We start from the raw sequence: 19,092 nt of genomic DNA, 5'->3' as shown, positions 1-19,092 counted from the left end.
GTTCTGGGAAAAGGTAAATACCCAATAATCCTACCTGCCTCCCAACTCCTAAACTCTGGCCCAACCAACTTTCCCATTGACCCCCTTTGATTTCCCAAAGGGAGCAAATCAGGAGCCAAGAAGGAAGAGGCGGGACTGTGCTGTTAGAGGCAGGAAGTATGACTGGCAGGCCCGGGAACTGGGGGTTGGGAGGCCAGAGGTGACTTCATGTCAGCACCTGCTGTAGCAAAGGTGAACGGCAAGTAGGAGTTGTTGGAGCCCAGTCCCCTTCCTCCTTTGGTGACCATGGGGCAGCTGCCCCCTTCCACCCTCTAGTTTGCCTGCAGGGTCCTTCTTCCCAGCTCTCCACGCTTACACCCTACCCAGTCCTGGGAGTGTCAACTGGGTGGGTCCCCAGTGTTAACAGAAAGTGAACCAGGTGTTGGGCACCTGTGACAGAGTACAGAGGCTGGCTGGGCCACCCAAGCTTGGGGAGCTTGTGGGGAATTTATATTCTTGGTTCCGGGACTGATTCACTGAGTTAAACAATATTTATTGAGCACTTAGTGGCGGTGAGAGGAATGGCTTCTTGTGCTTCCTGCAGCCCTTTCCAGAGGATGTGGAGGCATAGGAGCCTCCAGCTTGGGCCTTCTCACCACCCCAATGACTGACTTAGCAGCCCACCCACACCACCTTCTCTCCTATCACCCTCTCTGCCCCGCTTGGGAAGCTCCAAAACATCACAGTAGCTTGAGAGCTTCTTGGGGGATTTGGAAATGGGAACTATTCCCTAAACTACTGTTTTCAACCAGCCCATTCACTCTTCCAAATTGCCCACATGACAGGCATTGGGAAGCCCATCTAACAGACCAGGAAATCGAGGCTCCAAGACCAATCAGCATTGTGTAATAAGTGGCACATGTCTTTATCCTTGGTAGTTCTACCTTTCCAGGGGCCCCTCTGCAGCTCCTAAGTCCCTTTCAGGTTCAGTGGCCTACTCCCTCTACCAAATCACAATCAGAGGAAAAGCAGCTACTTGTGAATTTAACAGTGAGTCTACCTCCTTCAGGGGCATTTCTATTAGAAGCCTTCCATCTAGAAGCCTTTCTCTTTCCACATGAGAAACTTAGTGGTGGCAGGACTTTGGGAACCACTGAGCTGGAAGGAGAGTTTTGAGAGAAGACAGCTGGCAAGTCTTGCCCTGAAGCTAAACAGGAATCAAGAGAAGCAAACACAGTGGGCAATGTGGCTGCTGAGTGCATGTGCTGTGTGTAGACAGAAGTCTTAAGATCCTACCCTCCCCCAGAGATGACATAAGCATAGTGTGTGACCTTGAGGTAATTTCCTGATTTCTCTATTTCCTGAGCTGTAAAATAATTGTATGTATTTGGCTTGCTTTGAGGATTAGAGACCATTAATGTAAATTTCCAACTGTCAATGAAATTACATTCGAAGCACAAACTGTGTCACTTTCAAAACTCCTGGATCCTTTTTTCCCTTTGTGAAGTGAAAAAACCTAAGCCCATTCCTCCCTAAACAGATGCACAAATCATGACAACAGTCAGGCACTACAAGCAGAATTTATTACCTAAAGCAGTTTGAGGAATCCCAGGCACTGGTCACAGCCTCCCCCAGTCACAAGAATGTCTTCCAAGCCACCCTCCGCCCTGCACCGAAGTGAGGGAATTAAAGGCTGCAGCCCTGGTTATGTCACAGCTACTACATCCTCATTCTTGACTAATAATCTTAAAGTCACAAATGGACATAATGTGATTGGACCCAACTCTTACACCATAAAATTTAAGTAAGATCACAGTTTTAGAGACACCATTCAGACAGAAAGACACCAAGAGTCTTAACGGGCTATGAGAAGTGGAAGGGTTTTCTGTTTAGGGTTGCCAGAATAACACGGAATTGCCTAATCACCACGCATGAGTTGGAGCCTACAAAGGGATGCTATTCCTGTGCTGCACCGACCAAGCCCTCCTTGGCCAATCAAAGGCATGATTTAATTTAAGGTCCCCCATGAGGACTCCCCGTGACTGTCCCTAGGTAGGTGTCTCTTGGATGCCTAGTGGCACAGAAGCTTGCAGTGGATGCCCCTGAACAGCAGAAGGAAGGGTGGGGTAGGGGGTATTAGGAAGGTGCAAAGTACATTACACGGAATCCTCAGGGGTTGAAAAAGAGGCATTCTTCAAGCAGTGTTGAGAAGTTCCCTGTTTCTACATTTGGGGAATGCAAGCTGGCTTGACCTCATGTGGGAGTTTTATTTTATTTTTTTAATTTTATAATTACCCTAGACCCAAGGAGGTCAGTGTTTTATTCTCCTTTTGTCATCAAACCAAGTAACACCCATGTCTAGCAACATTGTGTTCTAAACTAAAATGGCTGATGGCCCCTCATCCCATACCCTGAGCTACAGATTTTCATGAAAATCAGCTTCTGGGTCAGTTAAGTCTTGATAAAGTTGTCTCTTCCTAATTCAGCGCCCATCCTCCGCCTGGCCAGGCCACAATTATGGTGGAACCTGAACTCAGTGGACAGATGTTGTCCTTTACTTAATCCAGGCACTCCAGGAAGAAGGGGAATTCCCAGCACATGCCTCCCGAGAAGCTCTGCTCACTTGTCCAACTTCGCTCAGCACGTACAGGTCATTCTGGCTACATATTCTCCCCAGGTATCCCTACTTGTATTTTAAGGCACACCAACTCGTCTGTGTAAGGCTCTCTGCTTATAATGAATTATTTTAATTATCCTTACTACTTAAGAGAAACTTCTGCCTTAAAGCCCACCCTTGCTCAGCCATTTAGCCCTGAGATGCTGAAAGGGTGGGAATGAGGGCAGAGCCCAATTAACATCAGGGATCCTGGTTGTTGGGGTCGCACTTGATCATAACTTTCAATCCCAATCCCTTTTTGGATGTATCAAAGGCCTCCAGAGCTTTTTCCAGAGGAAACCTATGGGTCACCAAGGACTTTACATTCACAGACTTGGATGCAAGCATTGAAATCGCCACTGGCCATCTGTAAAAGATCACAAGGGTTACATTCAACCTTCAGGAGGAAAGAGCCAGGCCCCCCAAAGAAGCGAGCACAACGTCAGCTTGCCCACGGTTATATACAGCATTGTGGTTCTGTATATAAATCCTACAGGTCAATTCTATAGCCCAACAATGGTAGAAATGACCTTATGACTTGTAATTTGAGAGTACAGCGCCTGTTCCCAAAGGCCCCCAGGCTCCTCTGCAATGTCTGCCATGAAGCCTTTTTTGGCATGAAGGCATAAGGCCTATGGAGGCCGCTATGAAAAGGCAGAGAAGTCTCTGGGAGGCAGGGCAGGACAATCCAGTTTCACCCCTTAGCAGCTCAGCTTGAGAGAGTTTCCTGGAAAACTGGCTGCGGTGGGAGTAGGGGACACTGGTGGAAAGGTGGTCCTGGACAGTGTTCCCCAGCAGGGGAGAGGGTGGAGCCACAGAATGTGTGCTGGGTGAATGAAGACCTTCTCACTTCCCAGGGTGGGCCCAGGGCTCTGGGAGTCAAGGGACTTGAGTGTTTTCTGTTGTCCTTTCTCTCCTTCTTCCCTTTGAAAGGGGAAAATGGCTCTCTGGCCGCTTCAGTAAATGGAAAAGAGAGGGCCTAGGATAGGAGTGGCAGACACCCAAGAAGGGTATACTTCAAAATCGTCCCTCTCTGCCTCTGCCTTCTCTGCCCTCCTGTTCTTTAACCAGGAGTGAATCCTCACTTTGGACCCCTGTCATGTCACACGGCTATCCATGTGGTCAGAGACAGCTCCTCATGAATAAACAGGCAGAGACTCTTGGTTCCAGAGGCTGGCCCTGGCCTTGCTGGGTGCTCACCACTCTGCTCACCCACAACATACTCACGTGTTGCAGTATCGAAACACGCCCTTGATATCCACTTCCCGGATGGCTGCATGCACTAGGGGCACATTGGTCATCTCGGAACCCAGTCCCACAAGGACCAGGGTCCCACCAGAACAAGTGGCCTGAAGAGGAAGAACAGGAAAACCTGGAGGATAAGAAAATGCAGACTTCCCACTCACAGAAACACTGCCCTCACACAAATATCTTCTGATTGCATCAAATGAGCATCCAAAAATTCCAGGAAGTGATACTTTCTATAATGCTGAACTCTTCATCATGGCAAACAAACTCAACAGAGTGGCAGAGTAAATATTATCTTCTTTAAAGATCCTGAAATAACATACTTCACCATTGGAGGACCAGGCACAGTGGGAGTATCTTCCACTGTTCACAACAGCCCACTGAAAAGCCAAGGTTCTCCAGACCTCAGGAAGAATCTTCGCTACAAATAAGACTGATTTTCAGCAACCCCTGAGCACCTCTCAAAGCTTTACTAATTCATACCAGATGTTGGCTTCAGCCACTTCCTCACCTCAGCAACTGTTCCTCCTCCAGAGTGCCCACTCTACAAGACAGGACTTTCATCAAACCTCTAAGGAACCACTTTCTTGGTGAGAAAACTACTAAGCACTATACAAATGGGGAGGGCTATTGGAATTTTGTGGTGTAAAAAAGTGCCTTATACATGCAAGCTGGCCATTAGAACTATCTTTGTTCCAGAGACATTCCTCCTGATAGTATTGTTCATAATGGCTTTTGTCTTCTTTGAACATCTATCTGCCTTATCAATTTCCTCCTGGAGTGGGTCAGAGAGTGAATTTCTCTCGGCAATCTTCACATAACTCTTGAGTGTTGTGCCTGCTTCAGAGATTTTTTGGGATCACTCTGCTTGATGTTGTGAGACAGAAAAATGGACAATTCGTTCCAGCCCCTCTCACTGAGAGGAAGGATGCACCATGGAGAGAGGCCTGCAGCCTAAGGGTGACTTTGGCGTCCGCACTTTTGAGCTCTGGGACTCTGGATGGTGCCCTCACAGCCAGCTTCCTCCTGTATAAGACAGGATGCCTCCCCAGCAGGGCTGCCGGGGGCACCAACCACAGTCCTCCGCATGAGGGTGGACTCATTGTTTGCCACGTGAACCACCTGTGACATATGACCTCTGTCGGTAAGGGGGTGTATCTCACAACAGGAAAATGTTGCTGTCTCCTCTGGAAAGGTAGAGGAGAGAGGTCAAAGTTGTGAGTGTGCCACAGAAAACTCAACTGAGGTTTTCTAGGAAAACTGTTTCCCCATCAGCATTTCTTCTCTACCTGGTGAGGAGGAGGAACACGGTCAAACTGGCAGTCCCAAGCTGCCTAGAGGCCAGCAGTTTGCTGACCACAAACAAAGGAATGCTTGGACTACCTGCCCCTTGTTTGGTGGGTGTAACCTCTGCACCAAGGAGATGACATCAATTCTACCCTAAGCAGTTGCCAGTTCTCCTCACGAACATCAGCTAGGCATGATCTGGCAGGAAAATGACTCTCTGGTATGTACATATAAGGTGCCTCCACCTGACCTGCCTGTTGATGGGGCGGCCTGTAGCATTCTATAGCGCTTGTCATGCATAATGACTCCACTCTACACTCAGGAGAGGCACACGCCAACCTCAGGTAGCCTGGAAAGGGCTCCTACCATTAACAGCTAGAGATACCCGCTGTTCCCAGATGCTTCCCAGGCAGGAGAAAAGAGGAAGGAAAGCCTCACATTGAGAAGCCATGGCTTTTACTTCTCTCTGTGAATGGGGTCACTGATCTGCCAACAACTTGAAGACAACAGACATACCTTACTCATTACCATAGCCCTCAAGGTTCTTGGCACAAAGTGAGGCACACCGGTGCCCAAGACATGTCATGGACTGACTGATCACACTGATTGCCCTCTGACCTTTGGTTTCTTTTTGGTCTGGGACAAGGAGGTCACCTGCTTCTTCCTCCTCCCATTGCTTACTCTGCTCCTGATGCCGTGGTATCTTGGTAGGAGGGCTGGGCAGCTCAAGTGGTCAGCTTTCCCCAGAACACCTTGCATGGTGCCAAGTGCCCTTGTGCATGACCCAGGTGTGACTCAGAAGGAAGAAGGAAGCCCGAACTGCTGTGGGGAAGCAGTCTGGGAGGCGGGGCAAGAGTGCCCAACGGTGGCAACGGCCACCTCCGCTCTCCCCAGCCCCACCCCTCCCACTCTAGCACAGTCGCCCACTGGCTCCTTGTCCCTTCCTTCCTTTCTCTCCTAAGCAGTGGACAGAGTAGGAGCAGTGTGCTCAAAACAAGTCACTAGGCCTCTCATTGTAAAATGTGGAAGATGATGACTAATCTCATGGCTACTGCACAGACCGGACATCACGTTTATAAAGCACCAGACTTGGAACCTCATTCTCCCCTCTTTTCCTCATACTTGGATCTGTCAATACTACTTCTCCTCTCCACCTCCCTGCCAACTTTTCGTAAATTACTGGTAGGTCCATGAGGGATGAATCAGGTATGGACAGCTTATCTGCTCCTAATTCTGGAAGAAGACAGTAGTAGCCAACTGACTGAAACATCACCTCACCTTTGTGACTAACTGAACTGGTGGCTGTCACTTTGTAAAAGTTTCCTCAATAAAACAATTGGGGAATTCCCACCCTTAACTAAGACACAGTTCCTTGTTCCTCCTGTTGATTCTTTTATCAAAAAGCACAACTTTTATGATTACAGGTAAACTATTGATCTTGACAGCAACCATATCCTAAGTGTTTGGGTCACTTATCTTCCAAGGACTGCATATACTGTTACTTTGTTTAAACCTCACAATGACCCAGTGAGAATGTTAGGCAAGTGCCACTTCTTCCACAAGAGAGATAAGAAAACAGAGATAAAAAGAGATCACCTAACTTTGCTGGGGGGATGCCACAGCACCAGTCAGTGGAGAAGCTTGATCCCGGGACTTCTACTCAGTTCACCACCCAGGTGGATCCCCCAGAGCTGCCCACCAGCTTCAGCTGCCCTCATCCCACTCACGTAGATGCCCGCCTGGATGGCAGTCTCCGCCCCAGTGCACTCAATGGTGACTTCTGGCTTGCGCCCCAGGAGACCTTCTACTTTACTGGCGATTTCCTGAGGGCTCTCCTTGGAGATCTGGAGGGTGAAGTCAGCCCCAGCTTCCTTGGCTTTAGACAACCGAGAGGCAGACAGATCTAAAATTAAAAAAGGTTTGAGAAACTGGATGGAGGATTAGGGAGAAAATAAAAATGGAGGTGCAGGTTCTGATGGCAATGCAGCTCTGGTGTAACAGGTGGTGTCGCAGAGCCCACACATACTCTCTACACCTTCACACACTCTCGTACACACTTCTACACACACACTCTCAAAGACACCTTCTTTTCAACACATACACATTTTCAGACACCTTCTTTATACACACTCCCTCTCTGATAGCTTCTCTTCCCACAAAGCACCCTTCTGCTTTCCCACTCCCCGATTCATCCACACACGCACGCAAACCACACAGCTCTACACATTCACCCCCACACGCTCTCACAGATAACTTCTTTGCACACATATGCACACTCACAGACACCTTACACAACACCCTCTCACGGATGCCTTCTCTACATACACACACTCTTTGATACTCCACATGCTTCCATACACACCACACCACACCAGTCCACAAACACCCCACACACGCTGTTGGATACCCTCACCTCACAGGTGTACATTCACATCTCTCACTGATACCACACAAACATCCTCTTATAAATATACTTCGCACTAACGCCACACCACACACACACACACACCCTATGTCCACTGGGCTTTGGCAAATGAACCAGGGGCTGAGCCTCCCATTAGGAAGAAGTAGGCAGGATGAGCACCTCAGGTCCAGAGAGAGAGAGCCAGGTCCTCTTCTCCACAGCAGCCACCCTCTCCCAGCAGCTTCAAAAGAGAGTCTCCTCCTGAGCCCCGACTTGGTCATCCCCTGGTGGGCTTTTCAACCCTGGGCATTCCACCAGGGGATGACCAAAGAGGAGAAACCCATGAAGAAAATAGGTCTTATGCCTTTGCCTCAAACTATAAGGCCCAGCTGTTTCCCCCCCCGCAAGAAGACTTAAAAAGAAAAAAAACTTTACCAGTCACCACCACTTGAGCCGCACCCATTGCCTTGGCCACAAGCAAATTGACCAGTCCAATTGGCCCTGAATAAAGCAGGAAATGGGAGATGTTTGTGAAATACGAAATATCAGTTCTTCCCCCATCCCGGCCATAAACAAGAACCATACCTTTTGTGTACCTCTAGCATCTATCCCAGTGCCTGACACATAGTGAGACCTTAATCACTATTTGTTGAAGGCATGAAGAATTGTTTTCTACATAAAACTTGCTCATATTGCTGGGTTCTGTTTGATTCTCTCCTAAGACAGAGCTATAAATTTTTCACTTGAGCACTGCTTGAGGTTAATGTCAAAGAAGAAGAGGGCTCAGGGAAACATTTTGCCAGAGGAGAAGTCATCTCAGGTCTGGATACATTTTCCTGTTCTCTCTTTGACCCTTATTTCTTAGAACCCATCACACACCCCAAGTAGAGACATGTTATTTGTAGGTACCCTCTGAGAACCACCCTGGACTGTCCTCAAGTGAGCTGGCTCCCTGGGTTGAGACAGTTGCTCAGGCATCCCCAGGATGTTCAGGTGACTAAGAATCAGCCTGGAGACCACCTGCTTCCCTGCAGTATCTACCTGCTAGGTGACATGTGGTTTGAATACAAAAACCAGACCCACAAAATAAGGCTATGCAGAAAATCTTTGGGGATTTTCTTTTTGAACACTCTCCTTGAAAATAACTTTGTGAGTTCCCCCAGAAAGCAAAATACTGGAAAATACCTGAAATGACCAACAAAGGGATTAGTTAAATAAGCTACTGTGGGATACAACACAGTTATTAGAAATTATGTCATAACTTTTCTTTTTGATTTAATGTATTTATTTTTAGAGAGAGGGATATGGAGGGAGAAAGAGGGAGAGAACCATCAATGTGTGGTTGCCTCTTGCACGCCCCCAACTGGGGACCTAACCCACAACCCAGGCATGTGCCCTGACTGGGAATCAAACCTGCAACCCTTTGGTTCGCAGGCCAGAGTTCAATCCACTGAGCCACACCAGCCAGGGCTACGTCATTACTCTTTTCTCTATTGACATAAAAAAATGTTCACAATATATTGATTTTAAAAAAAAGAGAGAGGCCCTATAAAGGAGGTGGGCACCACTAACCCCAACATTATATACAAGTCACCTGTCTATACAAATATCAAATCATTACATTGTATACCTGAAACTAATGTTATATGTCAGTTATACCAAAAAAATAAATAAAATAAACACATAAGGAACACCAGATCACACTCACAAGGAGTGTGAGCATGCTGTCTGAGTTGCTGGCAGTTAGTAGTCCAGAATGATTCAGTCTGAGGCTGGTAGAGTTTGTGCACCTGGTAGAGAGAAGATAGCTTTCTGCTGCAGGCAGAGGGCTGGCTCAGGGTGGGCTGGGTAAGCAGGACCCACCTTGTTCCTGCATGGACCAGAAGGCCATTTCTCTGATATGATTTGGAAGTTCCAAAAGCTGCTCTTCCTTTCACTATCAAAAATAGTTTCCTAGTTTTCTGTCAAGGGTTGGAAAATGACTCCAAGTTGCATTTTTTTTAAAGAATAAAAGGGTTATGTTGCCCAGGAAATAACATCATTTCTGAAGATATTAGTTTATTTAGCAAAGTGTTGGTCACTGAGAGACTAGGACACTATAATCCTCTCCTGCCCAGAAAGATCCTAGGACCAATTTCAGCCTTTGGAGGGGAAATGAGACAGGCAGAGGGGACCCCACATCCCCCTTTAATGCATTCATATACAGGATATTGTCTGTTTCTTACCAGCTCCACACACTAAGACCTTGTTTCCCAGGGTGACTCCAGCTCGCCGGCAGGCGTGGATCCCCACAGAGAGTGGCTCAATCAGGGCCCCTTCCTCAAAGGTGACATTGTCAGGAAGCCTGAGGAGTCAGTCATTCAACACACTCAGTTATTCCCTCTGGGTTGACAATAATAACAATAGCTAATATTTATTGAGCATTTATTTATGTGCTGGCCAATATGCTAAGCAATTTACATAAATTCCATCATATAAATCCTTGGAACCATTCTGTGGTAGGTACTATGAATCCTATTTTACAGATGAGGAAACTGAAACTTGGAGGATTAAATAACTTGCTCTGAAGTTTGTATTTGAAATGAGATATATACAAAAGCCACATTCTAGCCATCTCATCTTTTTTCTCAGACTGATAGCCTTTCTGGTTTCATGTTAGCAAACAATCCCGACTACCAGCAACTTTGCAAAACTGATTTAGAAGCTGGCATCACTCTGTTCACTGTGTCCCCTAATACATGTTCCAAAAGAACTGCATCTGATGGCAGCAGCCTGCCTGCCTGTCCCAGGATGGTTAAGATGGGAAAAGGGCCTGTTTTGCGTACAGTTGATAAAATGCTGTGTCACCTTCACCACTGGGTTCTTGGTTTTCACTTCCAAGTCTACTGGTACCTTGATCCTTTTGACAACCCTATTGATGATGACAGCAAACATTTGCATAAGGCTTTACAGATTAGAGAGATTTCTCACCCATTATCTCGTTTAATCCTCACCATGACCTTGTCAGGTGGGAAGAACAGGCTTATTTTTACCTTTATTCTACAGAAGAGGAAACAGAAGCTCAAGGACATTACGAGACTCACCCAAGGTTACAATGTTAGTGAGAGGAAAAGCAAAATGTGAACCTAGGTCTCCTGATTCCACATCCTCTGCCGGTACCATTTCAGCTACCTCTTGGTACAAGCAGCTCTGTAGTTAACAGTAATTTCTGCTAGTTCTTATCTGTCCAGTATTTGTTTATTCGGTGCCCCCAAACCTTCACATGAAAATCGTCCAGTTCCAAAAAGAATTAAGAGGGGCAGCCAAACCACGTGCTCATCCCCATGATCCTTCTGTCACTGTTCACAATCCCCAAAGAATCAATAACAAGGCCTGCAGGTGGTCTGGCTGCCACTCACCACTCTTCCCTTTGCCCCTCCCCTCTGCTTCTCTCAAATCATTTACCCCACTGCAACCTACCCTCCCGCTCTGAATGCTTTCATCACCCCTTCTAACCACCCCATCAACTCTATATTAAAAAACGTCTGAACTGAAATAATGAAGACTCCCAAACTCTCACAGGCCTCCAAACACACTCTCTCAGACACATCTGCCCCTTCCCATTTGGGCCTCCTCTAAGCTTGCATTGGCTCTAAGCCGAGGGTGGCTTTTGGTCAGGAACTGTGTGCTCCTTTGCCCTTCGCTTTGACTCCCCCTTGGAAGGAGAACACCAGGAGAAAAGGGATTGGGGTTGGTGCTAAGAGAGGATTGTTATCTGGGAGATTACTCTACTGATTAGGCAGATCCCACAGGCCTTACCATGCACGCAGCCAGAGCTCGCAGCATGGAGGCAGCAGCACCACAAGGGGCCAGTGCCTTTGCCACTGACCGTGGGAAAGTTACTGGGGCCTCCTTCCCCAATCTTGCTCACTGGGGGTTGAGGGAGGAGGGGATGAAGAGGGTTTTGTCTTCCCAGCCCTAATCTTCCATGACTTTATAAACACCAGAGAATGACAAGGCAACTTGGTGGTTTTCACAAAAGGGTTCAGGGAACAGGCAAAAGGGTTAAAGAATGATTGAGAAGCCAAGGAGGAAGATAAAACAAAACTAAGGTGGGTAGGAAAATAAAGAGACTGATAGTACACCCCCCCACACACACACACACCCCTTTTTTCTCTACAATGTTAAGAAAAATAAAAAATAAAATAAATAAAGAGACTGCTAGTGAAAAAATCTTCACAAAGACAAACCAGAGAGGAGGACTAGAGCTCAGGTCTGGTCTAGAGACACAAACAGAAAGTACCCTGATGGGGAGAGAAGAGGTGGGAGTGGCATGTCCCCTAGAGGCCCTCCTCAGCACCCCCATCACCATGGCCAGCCAGAACACACTCTTCCTACAAACCACCCCCTCCCCCACCCCAGCCCAAGGCCCCCCCTAAGGGCTAATCCTGTACCATCCCCCAGATTCAAGGTCACGGCTTCAACATGATGGCACCATTTCCTGAGCACCCCCTATGTGCCAGGACTCCTGCCAAGTACTTGGTATGCCTTTCTCATTGAATCCTGCCAATAATTCTATGCATTTCATCATATTGGTGCCATTACCATCTCCATTTCACAGGCAAGCATGTTGAGGTAAAGAAGTTGAAGTAACTTGCTCAAGGTTATGCAGTTGGTGAATGGCAGAAACCAGTGTTTAAGTCTCAAGCTTTTCCACTTTGCTCTTCTGCTTTCCATGAAAACCTCATTTGGCACCGTGAGTTGGAAAAGGCCCAGGAAAGGTGGGCTGGTTCAGAAACCACTTGCTGGAAGGTGAACTCTGCCCACACAACCTGCTTTCTTCTAGAGCAGGTTTGGGTGTTGACTTAAACTCATTATGAGGTCTCCAGCCTGTGACTCTTCTCAAGGCTTCCAGTGGGCACTAGAAAACTCAGATCTGTCAGACTGCCCCTGTGATTAGCACCTGGCCTCCATTGGCCAAGCCTCATCCATTGGCCAAGCCTCATCCTGGCCAACAGAGCCACTTCTGGAGGCCAGGCTGGGCGAGGATGGGAGGAATCTGAAGGAAAATGACATATCAGCACCCCAGATTTCCATGGGCTGGGGGCCAAATAGAAGGTACAGCACTTTGCTTCTGCCAGATACAGCTTCTCACCCCAAAACCATTTTGAACATTGGGGTCGTGCAATAAGCACAGGACAGGAGCTTAAGAATCATAGCCTGACTCCTGGCTCGTCTCTGTGCTGACATCTATTAGACTCCTCCTGCCTCTGCTAAACTTTGCACTAAACTGAACTACCGGCACCCACCTCATCACTATTCTTATGGAAGTAAAATAAGATAAGGCATACAAAGTACTTACTAGCAGAAGGCCAGGCGTGTAGTAATAATCATTGTGACTTTACGTGTATTGCCTTATTTAATCATCTCGTGATTAAATAAGACTGAGTAGTAGAAGGTTAAGTCATTTCCCCAAAGTTACTCACTAGGAGAGAGCGGATCCAGGGTCTTACAGTCCTACGCTGGCCCCTCGCCTCCCCAGTAAAGCCCTATTGCTGCTCTTATTGTTTGTTGTTATCATCAAGGTCACTCCTCTTACAAGTTCTCTTTCCTGTAGCTGCAGTGGAAACCAATAATGGAAGATGAGCCACAGGTTGTTACCGGGATGGCTGGAAAGGAGTGAGTGATTTTAGCAACAATTTTCTATTGCTGCTCTCGGTGAGGGGAAGTTAGGCTGAAAGATTAAAACCAAGCACTGTGAGTTCGTCTCAGCCCTGCCCAGGCTGCACTCCCCGGGCCCACCAAGAGGGTGCCTCAGGTCTGGAATTATGAGCCAAAAAGAACAAAGCAGTCACCACAGGAAACTAGAAGAAAGAACACCAAACAAAAATCAGGGAGAGGTCCCAGGTGGCAAGGCTGGGCTGAGCTGCGCACTAACTTGTAGCAGAAGTTGGCATTGTGCTTATAGAACCGGCAGAGGTTCCCATCATCCGGGGGCGTGGCACAGAAGAAGATGGACGGCGACAGGTTGTATCGGCCAATCTTGCAGAATTCATCGGTTTCTCGGGGAGCACCAGGCTCGATGGCAACACGATCACCTGCGAGGAATATACGGGAAGACGCAGAGGTCCTGTGAAGGGGCGCAGGCTTATGGGCAGATAGATACCAGAGAGGGCATCTGGCCGAATGAGCTACCCTCCTCCCTGGGAACCCAGGGTGTCCTAAGTAAGCCCAGCCCGTTAGTGCTTCCAGAGGAAACACAGGTGAAGCACAGACTCACGCTCTGGGAGAGAATGACCAGCCCACCTCTCCACAGACTGGTCTGGCCTGACCTTTTACCAACTCATGGACCAAACCAACAAGCCCCACCAGCCCCACTGCCACCTCCCAGCTTGGGAAACACAGAACCAGGCCCATCGTGAGGGCAAGCCAGCTCCAGTTCTCATTTCAAACTACTACAAAAGAGGTACCTAGTGTGTGGAGTTTGCAGACATTTTTTTTCTTTACCTGTTTTGAAAACATGGGGCAAGGTCTTTACAAAAGCCACAGAGTCTAGTTGTGTTTAGACGATAACTAGGAATCAACTGATTCCTGGTCAGCAGAACCGATAAGGCAAATGACCCACAAAGGCCTCGACTCTGACGAGTGGAGAGTAACATTCAGGCTTGTGAACAGCTAGCTCTGTTGTACTTCTACTCTGTCTCACTGGGTCTGCTTGGAAACCCAGCCTTAGAATTTCTCTTCTCTCTCCTTATTAGGAAAATTTTCAAACATACAGCAAAACTGAAAAAACTGTAGAGTGAACATCCAGATATCTCTCACCTAGATTCTTCAATTAACATTTAGCAATATTCACTTTACCACCTATCTATCCATCCATCCCATCTATTCATCTCTCTTCGATCCATCAATCCATCCTCCTTCCTGATACATTTCAAAGGTTGCAGACATTGTACACTTCACCCTTAAATACTTCAGCCAGCATAGTACTTACTAGAACTTAATACTTGTTTATGGTTCTTAAGGTAAAATTTTGATATTGATGAAATGCATAAATATTAAGTGGATCACTAGATGAATTTTGATAGATGCATTCACCTGTGTGGTGTAAACCCCTGTCAAGACATAGAACATTACCACTATTTTGGAAATTTCATTCCTTTGTGTTTTTTCCCAATCTCCACCCCAACCCCCAGAGGGTTATGCTAGTGGCATTAGGGCCCTCCTGAGCCTGAGACATGTGTTGTTAGCAGCCAGAGAAGAACCCTGGGAGGTCTGCCTTTTACTAAGCAGAGACATATTAGGCTATTTTGTATGTCTTTTGTGTTAAAAGTACCCACAGAAGAGTGTAGAGTCCTGGTATGTAGTTAGTGCTCATTAAAATAGTGGATGGAGGTGGCTGTACCTCCTGGGAGTCCGCCAGTGCCCTCCGCCCTCCATCTTCACCACCCCGACCCCATCACCCAGGCATGTGACTTTTACCCTTCTCTCTCCTAAGCTCCAAGGGCCCTTCTTTTGCCTCTGTAGCTTGTTTCCTGAACTCATTTCTTCTACTTCTCACTATTTCTACCTCTGTGACTTTCTAAAAAACTTTCTAATTTGAAAAAAATATAGTGGTGGTGACGATGATACTAGTAATAATATATAGTAGCATCAATTATTTTTATTATAGTTGTGATTATTTTAATTATCTGAGCTGATATTATTGTAGAAAAAATTTAAACTATGAAATAGATGGCCAGGTTGTATGTAAATTAGGAATTCTTCCATGTCTTAGATTTATTAGTTCTTTAATATTTATGTTTAAATTTTATAAACAAGTTTATCAAGAACTACTCAATAAGTGGTTTTCTTCTTTCCAAATTAGTCAATTAGAGCTTTACGTCAAAGTTAGCAAATGAAACACTTAAATAAAATTTTGTATTTTTAAAATAAAGTACCCACAGAAATCCCTGCGACCACTATCCCCCCACTTTCTCTGCTGCTTCTAGAATTGACAATGAATTCTTCAATTGAGACTCAGGATCCTCCATAATTAGGTGAAATTTATATTCAGTTTTATCTTCTAATTATTATTACATCATAATATTACTATAGTAACTCTGTTGTATGGTGCTTTTATTTATTTATTTTTAGAGATAAAGGGAGAGAGAAACATCGATATACTGTTCCACTTATTTATTCATTCATTGGTTGATTTTATGTGCCCTGACCCAGGATTGAACCTGCAAGTTTGGCATATTGGGACAATGCTCAACTAAGCTACCCTGCCAGGGCCACTGTATGGTGCTTTTTAAAGAAAGATTTCTTTTGGTACAGATTATGCAATTTTATCATTTCCACTAACTCCCCAAGACAGAACTTCTGTTCTGAGCAGCATATACTTATTAATAACCCAGATATGGAACTCCCATCTCTGTAATTTTATTATTCAGTTCCTCTTAACTGGAATATTAGCTTCTGATCTCTTCACTAATTCAAATACAAAATATTTCAAGTCTCCACATGCTGGACAGTCAATGATTCTGAGCCCTTGCTCTAGAGTCAGAAAAACCAAGGCAGACACCCTAGCTCTAAAACTAACTAGCATGTGACCCTGGGCAATCGCCATGCTTTCCTTTCTTCATGCATGAATGAGAAAAATAATGCATATCATGTAGAGCTGTTTCAAGAATGAAGTAAGTAATTTTACATGTAAGTATTTAACATGGAGACTAATAATTGTAAAGCAATAAATATTATCTGCCTCCTTCTTATTTTATAATTATTGTTGTTAAATGACTGGCTCAAACACCTATCTCCTCCATGAACCTTCTTTACACACCTCTGCCCATGACAAATGTCCTTTCTTTGAACTTCTAGAGCCCATTCTTTACAGATTTCACCCTATTATCTTATTCTCTAATTGTTGATATATATATATATCCTGAAAAGCAGGAAAGAGGAAGGACATCTCTAAAATCATAGAAGGAAAACTCTGACTCCAAAAAACCTCCGCTGCCTTGCGGCATACCTCTTCAGGGGAAAGGCTAAGGGAGTAAACCCTGACAGAAAATCCGGAGCCGGAGTCCCTAAGGCGGTTTGACGTTGTAGTCAACACCGGCAACTCCTGCGGCGCACCTGAAGCCAAGCTGTATTGACTTCGTCTTTCCCTTGGACCCTTCAGCTGCGAAGAGAGGGGGGGTCTGCTGCATGGGCAACAGCAGACCCTCCATATCACCCTGCCCAGGCTCTGTAGCTTCAGTTTCACTGGAGAGGACACTCCAGCGTCATCGCAAGATGTCGACTCAACACGGGAGGAGACAGATACCGGTTATAAGCTCATCCGATTGGCGAAGGAAACGAGCGTCAGGGGTCTCCTCTGACGGTGGGAGAGGTCATCGCACCTCACTGGACAGCTACCGCCCGCCTCAAGCTGGGCAGCCCCAGTCAATTAGGTGCCGTCTCGCCATGGCTCGCCTGCCCCACTGGGTGCGTGGGGATCAGAGAGGCGCCTCTCGAAAAGTGGGCCACAAAACACCCGCACCAGTTAATTGCAAGCAAACAACAAGAAAGAAGCCTCCAGCTCTTCATCTCGCTAGCTGGAACATCAGGACCATGTGCCCCGGACTTACTGCAGACCTTCCGTGGATCAATGGTGCCAGGAAAACCGCTGTCATCGATAGGGAACTGGCACGACTAAACATCGACATTGCGGCTCTACAGGAGACCCGGTTGGCCGACAACGGAACTATCAGAGAAACCAACTACACCTTCTACTGGCAAGGGAAGTCTCCGGACCAACCAAGACAGCACGGTGTTGGGTTCGCTGTGAAGAACACGCTTGTTAACTGCATAGAGCCACCCACAGGAGGCACAGAGAGATTACTTACCCTCCGATTGTCAACAACTTTCGGCCCAGTCAGCATTCTTAGCGCGTACGCCCCAACCCTCTGCGCCACCATCGAAGAGAAAGAACAGTTCTACCATGCACTGGATTGAAGCGTTATCCAAGATCCCCAGAAGTAACGCTCTCTATCTCCTTGGAGACTTCAACGCAAGAGTAGGAGCCGACCACATGGCCTGGCCCACCTGCCTTGGAAACTTTGGGAGAGGAAAGATCAATGAGAATGGTCAGCGACTGCTTGAGCTTTCGTGTCACCACGGCCTGTGCGTGACAAACACATTCTTCAAGTGCAAAGAGATCCACCAGGTGTCATGGAGGCACCCCCGCTCCTGCCATTGGCACCAGCTTGACCTCGTCATCACCAGAAGAACGGATATTGGCAGCACCCTCCTCACCCGCAGCTACCACAGTGCAGACTGCGACACGGACCATGCCCTCGTGGTAACCAAGGTGCGCATAATGCCGAAGAGGTTGCACCACTCCAAGATGAAGGGTCGCCCACGCATCAACACCAGTTGTGCCAGCAACCCAGTTAAGACCCAGCAATTCATCAACAAGATGGAAGATGCACTCGGCGAGGGAGTGGCGGCAGATGACATTATCGAATCCAATTGGCCACGTCTCCGCGACGCCATATACAACTCCGCCATTATTGCTTATGGGAAGAAAGAACGGAAGAACGCTGACTGGTACGAGGCTCACTGGGAAGAAATGGAACCCGTGATCGAGGCTAAGAGGAAGGCCCTACTGGCTTACAAGGTCACGCCCACTCCCAGTACACTTCAAGCTCTACGGGCTGCCAGGAACAAAGTCCAGAAGACCGCCCGCCACTGTGCCAACACCTATTGGCTAAACCTGTGCAGAAGCATTCAGGAAGCCGCTGATATAGGCAACGCACGAGGAATGTATGAGGGTATCAAGAAGGCAACAGGCCCAATCCCCTCCAAGATCGACCCCCTTAAGTCCAAGACAGGTGAGGTCATCACTGACCAGGAACAGCAAATGCGGCGGTGGACCGAGCACTACCTCGAGCTGTACGCAACGAAGAACACCGTAACAGACACTGCTCTTAACGCCATCCCAGACCTACCAGTCATGGAGGAGCTAGACACCCCACCTACTGCGGCAGAGCTCAGCAAAGCCATCGACCGCCTCGCTTGCGGGAAAGCACCAGGAAGTGACGGAATCCCTCCAGAAATCCTAAAGAGCGGGAAACCAGTCCTGCTACAGCCGCTCCACCATCTACTCTGTCGCTGCTGGAAGGAGGGTTACATCCCCCAGGATATGAGAGATGCCAACATTATCACCATGTACAAGAACAAAGGAGACCGCAGCGACTGCAACAACTACCGGGGCATCTCTCTCCTCAGTGTCGTCGGCAAAGTATTCGCCCGGGTCGCTCTTGCCCGCCTGCAGACCCTTGCTTCCCGCGTCTACCCAGAGTCCCAGTGTGGCTTCAGAGCTGGCCGATCAACAGTGGACATGATCTTCTCCCTACGCCAGCTGCAGGAGAAGTGTCACGAGCAGCATAAACCACTCTACCTCGCCTTTATCGACCTCACGAAGGCGTTTGATCTGGTCAGTCGAAGCGGTCTCTTCAGCTTGCTACGGAAGATTGGCTGTCCACCACATCTGCTTGCTGTGGTCATGTCC

At 47.3% G+C, this 19,092-nt stretch overlaps 1 protein-coding gene across 1 annotated transcript in view; it reads right to left on the bottom strand.

Annotated features, from left to right (window-relative positions):
• Nucleotides 1-1,543: 1,543 nt before the first annotated feature.
• SORD (sorbitol dehydrogenase) overlaps nt 1,544-19,092 on the bottom strand; it is a 32,306-nt gene continuing 14,757 nt past the window's right edge. Inside the window, exons 4-9 of the mRNA XM_090270533.1 lie at nt 13,492-13,651; nt 9,800-9,918; nt 8,010-8,075; nt 6,898-7,073; nt 3,863-3,984; nt 1,544-3,002 (exon numbers count right to left, since the gene is read on the bottom strand). Of these exons, the coding sequence (XP_090126659.1) occupies nt 2,837-3,002; nt 3,863-3,984; nt 6,898-7,073; nt 8,010-8,075; nt 9,800-9,918; nt 13,492-13,651 (809 nt within the window). The 3' untranslated portion in view covers nt 1,544-2,836. The remainder of the gene's footprint in view (nt 3,003-3,862; nt 3,985-6,897; nt 7,074-8,009; nt 8,076-9,799; nt 9,919-13,491; nt 13,652-19,092) is intronic.

The sequence above is a fragment of the Furipterus horrens genome, unplaced genomic scaffold (genome assembly GCF_987537825.1).
Source record: "Furipterus horrens unplaced genomic scaffold, mFurHor1.1.pri manual_scaffold_3, whole genome shotgun sequence".
Taxonomy (NCBI): Eukaryota; Metazoa; Chordata; class Mammalia; order Chiroptera; family Furipteridae; genus Furipterus; species Furipterus horrens.
This window is presented reverse-complemented; position numbering and strand designations above follow the sequence as displayed.